The sequence below is a fragment of the Saccopteryx leptura genome, unplaced genomic scaffold, assembly GCF_036850995.1.
Source record: "Saccopteryx leptura isolate mSacLep1 unplaced genomic scaffold, mSacLep1_pri_phased_curated manual_scaffold_107, whole genome shotgun sequence".
Taxonomy (NCBI): Eukaryota; Metazoa; Chordata; class Mammalia; order Chiroptera; family Emballonuridae; genus Saccopteryx; species Saccopteryx leptura.
This window is the reverse complement of record NW_027095788.1, coordinates 31045-39173: the sequence shown is the minus strand read 5'-3', so window position 1 is coordinate 39173 and position 8129 is coordinate 31045. Positions and strand designations below refer to the sequence as shown.

Genomic DNA, 8129 nt, shown 5'->3' with positions numbered 1-8129 from the left:
ATGTGTGCTGTGTATAAGCCCCCCAGTCTGGGCTATTTTGTCCCAGCAGCCAGAATGGACTAAGAGAGCTAGTTCCCAAGATTTAAACCAAACCTTTGCTTAATCCTGTGCCCAAACCCGTCACTCTAATGTATCTATCGTAGAAAGCCATACAGGATCTAGTATTTCTCAAACTTCCCTCATTCTGACAGACTTCCTTGACCATAAACTTGAGGAGGGAATTGTGTAATTGTGCAAGAGGAGAGCTTGATGGGTCAGGGCAAATGAAGAACACACAAGTGATCTGGCCATGGCCATTTGTTTGAGGGTATATTAGGATGAAAATATAGCTGGTCATGATGTATGTCATATTTTTGAATATAGAGACTATTCTATCTAACATTCTATTGTTTCAATAAGTCTCCACGCTGGGATTTCAGAGAGATGGAAGGCCCAAGTAAATTAACAACAGAAAGTCAAAACACAAGATATGGAAAAAATGGAAAACTTCACTTTTCACAAAACTCAACATTTCAAGAAAGCTAATATATGGACCCTGTTACTTTGGTTCAAACGATTTCAGCCCAGTCATGAGGTCTGGCTCCCACACGTGCCACCAAGGTGCGTGTGTGTGGTCGTCAGCCTGTGTCCTGGAGCCTGTCAGAGCCTGGCTGTGTGCCTGGTGGGTCCACTTCACAGTGTGTGGAACACCGAGGGGGACGGGGCAATGAGCGAGGATCCACCAATCAGATTGCTGGGATTTCCTAAGTAGACAACAAATCATTCCGTCTGTACCCATGAGGAGACCACCTTCCTTCAGACCCACCTTAGCCTCAGTGGCCTCAGAGATAAGGGTGCGATCACGACCCCACACCCAGAGCTCTGGATCTAAAGCCTGGATCTGGAAAGAGAAACAGCCCCCTGAGAAGATGATGAATCTCCAGGTGGACCCCGTCCCGCCATGTCCAGCCCCCAATTCTGTCTCAGCCTCAAATCCCAAAGCTGATCCCCAGGATCCCTTCTGTCTCCAGTGTGGCCGCCTCCGCCAAGTCCCCACAGCCACCTACCTCCTCACACTCTTCCCGGGAGACCCACGCCCTATTGCCCAAGGAGCGGAAGAACTGGAATTGCAGTTTGTGGAATGAGCGGCGTTGAGCGAGGTAGTGCTCCCCATAGAGGAAGGAAAGGATGGCCTGCTTAGGGGCGTGGTAATTCTCCTCCATATCCAGAGCCAGGTAGCTGAGGACAGACACCAGGAGGCCAGTCAGCAGCAGGAGAGGAAGGACCCCTGGCTGAGGCCAGTTGCCCAAAAGGACAGGACTTCCGGGAGCCCTATCTAGTGTAACACAGTGCCACCCACTCTTCAAGAAGCAACTGATGAGCAGGGACCTAAAGGGCACCTCTCATACCTGGATGATGATCATAAATCCTACAGGGAAGCCGGCCCCTTTCCTTTAACCTGCTGTGTGCGCACGCACCAGTCTCATAGAGCAAGTACCTGTGCTGCTCCCGTGGGCGGCCCTGACTGGTCCTTACTGTATTCACCGCTTTCCTACCAAATGACTCATACAGGACTTGCTGTGGTGGTGCATTAACTCAAGAAAGCTTCTTGAATTCTCTTCTTCCCCTCACATTCCTTGGCACTGAGATGCAGTTTATAAGTTTTCATAGAATGAGTGAATGAATGAGTGCTTTGTCTCATAGCAAGTGCAAACCTGATAATCTTAGACTCAATATAACGTAAGCATCTGCAAAGTGATAAGAATTGTACTATTTAAGAAGCCATCGATATACTGACAGGTGCTGCCTTCAACCGGGGTCTAGTTTAATGGGATTGGCAAAAGAAAGGAAAGGGCATTAAAAATAACTAATTTAAAATAGCACATTTTAATGGAATTCTAATTAGAGTGCTACTGGAATGCAGGTTAGTGGGTCAGAGATGGTATCCAAAGATTTTGGTGTTTGAACTGTTTTTAACAAAATGTCTTTTATTCAGATACATATGTGTAAAAATACCTAGACAGAAAATACAATAGGAAAAAATAATAACTGGGAAGGGTGTTTCGGAGGAGCCTTGCAACAAAGAATGAAATATCGGGGTGGTAGGGAAGTTTGATGGAGATCCTAGAGAGAGCAGAATTCAAACTGAAAACTCTTGCCTTGATTTAGAACAAAATTAGTGAAATTGTTGGGGGGTTGAATTGGTTAACTTGTGATCTGCAAGGATTTTCAAAAAGATTTGTAAGAAATTTCCCCAGGGAGTATTTTACAATACATAAAAATGTGCTATTTAATGGAGGTCTGAAATGAGGAGGAAGACCTCTACGTTTGGTGTTGTTATGAGGGGGGAACAGAGATACAGGAGAGAGAGAGGAACTGGACACGGAGAGTCTAACGCCTGTTTGCTTGGCGGCAGGGTGGTGCCATTTGTTTATGAAGCATCTATGTTTTCTTTTGCTTTGTTCAGCCTTTCAAAAAATGTTTATTGATATTAAAGACAGAGAAAGGGAGAGGGAGAGAGAGGAATATCTAAATCTATCTGTTCCTGTATGTTCCCTGACTGAGGATCGAACCAGCAACCTCTGCTGATTCCAGACAATGTTCTAACCAACCGAGCTATCCATCCAGGGCCTGCTTTGTTCAGCATTTTACCTGACATTTAGGTTGCTGGCTTTTGCAAAGAACACTGTAAAAAACATTACAGTTGTCACAACAATCCTAATGGTTTTTTACACAGAGTGAACAGTACAAATAGATTTTTTAAAAAGATGAAAGTCAGAGACCCACTCCCCTCCCTCCATACTCCTAGGGTTTGATGGGATTAAGCATAATACTCACAGGGCCAGGAAGAAATGAATTCGCTGGTACTGCCAGGAGTAGAGGCCCGCGCGGCTGAAATAAACTATCACCATGGACAGCAGATACTGAGGGAAAGAGGGAAATAATACATGAAAGAGGGCTCACACCCTGAAAGAGGAAGCACAGTGGGATAAGGGAGAGGCTGATGTTTCCAGATGGCAAGCACGGAGGGTTCAGGGCAGGTGTTAGGACCGCTGGTGTCAGGAGGGTCTTTGCTAACCTGGAGCAAAGGGGAGTCCCCAGGCGCTGTGAGGAGACCTGATCTGCTAACAACCATAGAGTCAAGCCTTGGGCTCAGATCCCAGAGGAGCCATCCTAGTGGTAGGGACCCCACACACCCCCATCACCCCACTCCCTACCCCCATCCACACTGTAAGAACCCACTTGGTCCCTGAGGGGAAGTGGTGACAAGGCATCAGGTCTGAGAGAGAAACCTGGGCACGGAAGGCTCTCTGTGCCCGAGGACAGATGGTAGAGCAGGGATACACACTACCTTGTCAGAGATCATCAGATTTTTGTCCCAGGCCAGGAATTTTTTAATGACAGGATCCTCTATGAAAAGAGGGCTTATGTTAGCTTGACCAGAACAGGGTTGCCATGGGAGCGTTGCAGGCAAAGAGGGAACCATGCCCTGCTTGGGGAACTTTTAGGATTGTGACCGAGGCTGAGGCTGTTGTGAAGAGGGACAGAGGAGATTGTTCCCTGAGCCAGGGAGTGTGGTGACCACCACCCCCATTTACCCACTCTGGGGTGATTGAGTGACAGGTAGGATGTCAGCAGCATATCTGCATGATTTAGATCTTTAGTAATGAGTGATGCTCCCTCATCAGTGTGAATGTGCCCCTGCCAATGTCACAGCACTCAGCCATTGTCTCCATTGACAGTCACATTAGGCTGGGAAGATGGCCTTATCTTCCCTTATAAGATGAAGGTCTTTATTTCAAAAGGTCAGTCTCAGAGGTACAATTGAAACCGAGCTTTCTGATCCCAAGTGCAGACCCTTTTACAGTCCAGCCTAACCCTGTATCATTTGTAAATGTCCCTGATGAGCGATCAGTACAGAGTTCTAGGATAGAGAGCTTACCAACTAGCAGAGCAATCCTTTTCTATTGGAAAAGAGTAGTTATATAAATACATTTTTAAAGGATAGATTGGAGGGTGCTCTCCGGGGTCCCCTCCTACCGAGCAGCCTGGTGAAGGCCTTATGGTGCTCAGGTAGCACTGAAGACCGCCTGTGCCTCTTCAGCTTCATCTTGAGCCCACACAGCGTGTCCACGACCCAGACGTCCTGAGCCCCAGGGGCAGACTCCTCTCTCTCCTCCTCTGTTGACCCCTCCCTCTTCCTCTTCCTGTCATCTGACTGAGGCTGGGGGCTGGAATCTACACGGGGGGCTGAGGAAAGAAACCAGGCTACAATATAAAGTCTTTGCCTTTGGAATTCAGCTACTGGTCCACTAAACCCATCCCCAGTCCATCCCACCTATTTCTCTCCCCACCCCCAGTGAGCAAACCCATCCATCCTCTCCAGTGTCACAGACAACTGGTCTTCTCCCCAGACGTCTCTCCATCTTTCCCCTTTGTTGAAGTCCACCTGCCCCCTCCCATTCATCCTGCCATTGTTCTATGTCTCTGTCCTCAAAACTCCTCCTTGTTTAAAGATTATTTCTCCTATTGGGGGGGAATCAAAGGAACTCTCCACTGTTTCCTCCCTTCCCATCTCTCATGCTGGGATCTCATCTCCTAACCCTCCTTCCTTGCTTCCCAGGCTTTTTCTTCATGGGGATATCCTTGTCTCCAGCTCCTGTGATCTCTAATCTCTGGTTTTCTGAATCTCTCCTTTCTTTCACACACTCTCACAGGTCTCCCTTCCTCCTCACTGGTCAGCCCTCTCCAATCCCCTCTGTCCCTAGTTTCCTCACCTGATGGTCCTGGCACGACTTCAACCACTCTCACCTCCAGGGGGTACCCTGAGGATCTAGGCTGGGGGCTCTGCTTCTCAGACTGGAAACTTGATTCACAATTGGCCATGGTTTTTTCCTAACTCTTTCTTTTTTGGGTACCAAGACTCTAAACTCTTTTGGGTTTTACTTGAACACACTGTTCTCCCAACTGATCCGTAGCTTAGAATGGAGAAAACCTCCAGTAAGATGCTGTTGGCACACCTCTGTTGCCAAGCACCACGGAATCTGGTCCTTCCAATCAGGAAGGTCGAAGGCCTCTGAGGTCATTGGTCATTCCAACTGGGCAACGTGTTTGAAGGATGCAAACATGTGTAACTGTTATGTGTGCACTTGTCCTGGAGCTTGCGGTCAAACACTGTCTCCTACCACTGACCCCACAACTTCTGACCAGCTTCCAAAACCATCCTCATGTGTCAGCATTAGGTCTTACCCCTCCCCCGGGGATGCTGCGTTCTCTCCATTCTGAGCTTGAAATATGTTGGGCTCTTCCTTTCCCATTCCTATTCCAGAGCGTAGTCGGGTGGAAGAGGGAGGGGACAGGGACATTTGGGGAAAACAAAAATTCTAAAACCTTATGAAATTGAGATATGTATATATAAAAATAGATCTCAGGTACATTGACTTTCCAAATAAAAAGTTACTTTAAAACAGTCCATTTGGCAAGCTCAATGGTTACAGACACGATGTACAGGGTTCTGAAACTGGGGGCACGAATCCTGTACCATCAGGCAAGTTTTAGTCTGAGAGACATTGTAAGGACCTAAAATCCTAGAAAACAGTACATATGCTTACATACTTCAGATGGTGTCTACAATGTGGGGGATTCTATGGATCACCCAAAGCTCCTCAAAGTAGAAAAGGAGAAAACACCTCCAGTCTTCATTTCAAAATGGTCAGCCTGTGTATTTCACTCTTGACCCAGAAGTTTCACTACACTCATGTCCTATGAATAAAATGTCACACTCACAAAAAGAATAAGTGGAAAGTCTTCGAGACAAAAAATGATGCTGTCTGTGCAGGTGTGGAGTGCAGATGCAGAAAACACACTAACCAACTTGGTGTTCTGCAGGATCAGGGGACAGTTCTTCTGAAATGCCTGCCTGTCTTATACCATTGCTGTGCACCTGGGTATTGAATCTTTTCTTTCTTTTCTTTCTTTCTTTCTTTCTTTCTTTCTTTCTTTCTTTCTTTCTTTCTTTCTTTCTTTCTTTCTTTCTTTCTTTCTTTCTTTCTTTCCTTCCTTCCTTCTTTCTTTTTCTTTCCTTCTTTCTCTTTCCTTCTTTCTTTCCTCCCTTCCTCCCTTCCTCCCTCCCTTTCTTCCTTCCTTCCTTTTGTTTTTCCTTCCTTCCTTCCTTCCATTTTCACTTATTGTAATAAAATAACATAAAAATTCACCATTTTAACCACACTTAAGGCTAATTTCAGTTTCATCGAGCACATTCACATTGTTGTACTACAATCACCACCATCCATCTCTGGGACATTTTATCTTCCCAAACTGAGTCTGCATCTACTAACTACTAACTCCCCACCCTCTCCCCCAACCTCTGGCAGCCACCATTGTACTTTCTGTATCCATGAGTTGGACTTCTCTAGGGCCCCGATATAAGTAGAATAATACAGTATTTGTCAATTTACTTCAGGCCCATTTATCAGCACGATGTCCTTAAAGTTCCTCCATGTTGTAGCATGTGTCAGAATTACTTTCATTTTTAAGGCTGCATAATATCCATTCTTAGGGCACATTTTGTTACCCAAAGATCGGCTGATGGACAGTTGGGTTGTTTCTACCTCTTGGCTCTGAGTCTTGTTTTTGATCCTTTGTGTGAACTTTGATGAGAAATTCAGGATATACCCAAACTTTTATTTTCACTTTATGACATATTTCTAATGAGGTTGTACTAAGCATGAGTGAAGTCAGATCAGTTCATGCAGAAAACAGTCCAAGGGGTCCTCATGTTATGACACAGTTCTGTTCCTACAACAGTGACATAACCCAAATTTTGGTGTAAGTCGAAACACACACTAGCCTAAGTCACTTACCTATCCTAACACAGTTGTAAAATCATAATCTAGAATATAAAAACAACTGAGCCACAGAAAAAGGAAAATGACATAAATATACTGTACTGTACACTACTGTAGTAACAGAAAAAAAATGACAAAAAGTGAGTTTAAGTAAAATTTCTTACCTTTAATCCTGTGATTGGCTTCCACACAGGAAGGGGCATTGTGAGGCGAGACAGAGTGACTTATTGGGAGGAGGAAGCTGGAGAGACAGGGAACCTGCAGAAGGTGCTGGAGATACTGGGTTAGGTGAATCAGGATTCCCTAAGGAAAATGCAGGAGACACTGGAAATGATTCTACCTGTACTACTGGTGTTTCATCTCGAGAAGCAGCTGATGTAGAGGGTACAGGATCTGTTTCAGGCCTCTACCTTCTTAAAGAATTGTTCCAGGCTAGTGTGGAAGGTTGATGACGTCTTCTCTTCCAAAATCTTCCTATAGCATTCCAAGGCATCAAACAGCTCTGTAGACCTTTCTGAATCTGTCATCGCTGGGGTTCTTAGCCTGAAATTCTGGCAACCTATCCTCTACCATAGGAAAACCTTCTGCCAACTCTTGGGTGCTGGTGTTTCTCTCTCTTCCTCTTCAATCAGCTGCTTTTTCAGGTGAAGGAGGTCCTCGGGAGACAGCTCCTTCCATGTGATGCCAGTAGCTCTATCATTTAGTAGCCATGATAAAGTCCAAAAGTCATCACAGCAACACAAATGGAAACTTGTGCTTTTAGCAGTCCAAAATGGTATAGGTAAGCATACTGTGGGACGCCAACTCCCTCACTCATACAACACATTACTGCGTATTCTTCTTCTGTGTGCAACCAAACTATAGAATTTACCCACGTAGTCCGTAAGTATGACACTAATGCCATAAGCCCAGAGGCGGATTAAGGTTGGTTGAGACCCCAGGCGTGGAAGAAAATATTGGGCCCCTTAAAAAAAGAGACAGGGAAAATAAAAATACATGTTAACCATATTTTTAAATAAATAAAAATATTATGTGCTATTAATGTTAAAATTGCACATATGAAACCAAACTTGGTGTCATTAGAAAACAGTGTAAAGTTGGGGTTTTGCAGGCCCTTCAGAAGTCAGGGTCCAGAGCATGCACCCTGTGCGCTCGCTGTTAAATCCACCTCTGCATAATCTAAAAAACTCACGTCTCAATTTTTTAAACTTTTTATGGGAGTGAGTGTCGTAAACTCGAAATGTCATATGTGGAGACTGTCATAACCCGAGGACCCCCTGTATAAAAGTTTTTCAAAACATT

At 45.1% G+C, this 8129-nt stretch overlaps 1 protein-coding gene across 1 annotated transcript; it reads right to left on the bottom strand.

The window, feature by feature from the left end:
• Window positions 1-805: 805 nt before the first annotated feature.
• LOC136387135 (speedy protein E4-like) lies at window positions 806-4866 on the bottom strand (the record flags this gene model as incomplete). The annotated part of the gene is made up of 6 exons (XM_066358192.1): window positions 4758-4866; window positions 4021-4230; window positions 3332-3390; window positions 2818-2903; window positions 1047-1218; window positions 806-880 (listed from the first exon to the last, which is right to left on the bottom strand). Coding segments are annotated over exons 1-6 (711 nt in total), but the record flags the coding sequence as incomplete, so codon positions are not given.
• Between the last annotated feature and the right edge of the window lie 3263 nt (window positions 4867-8129).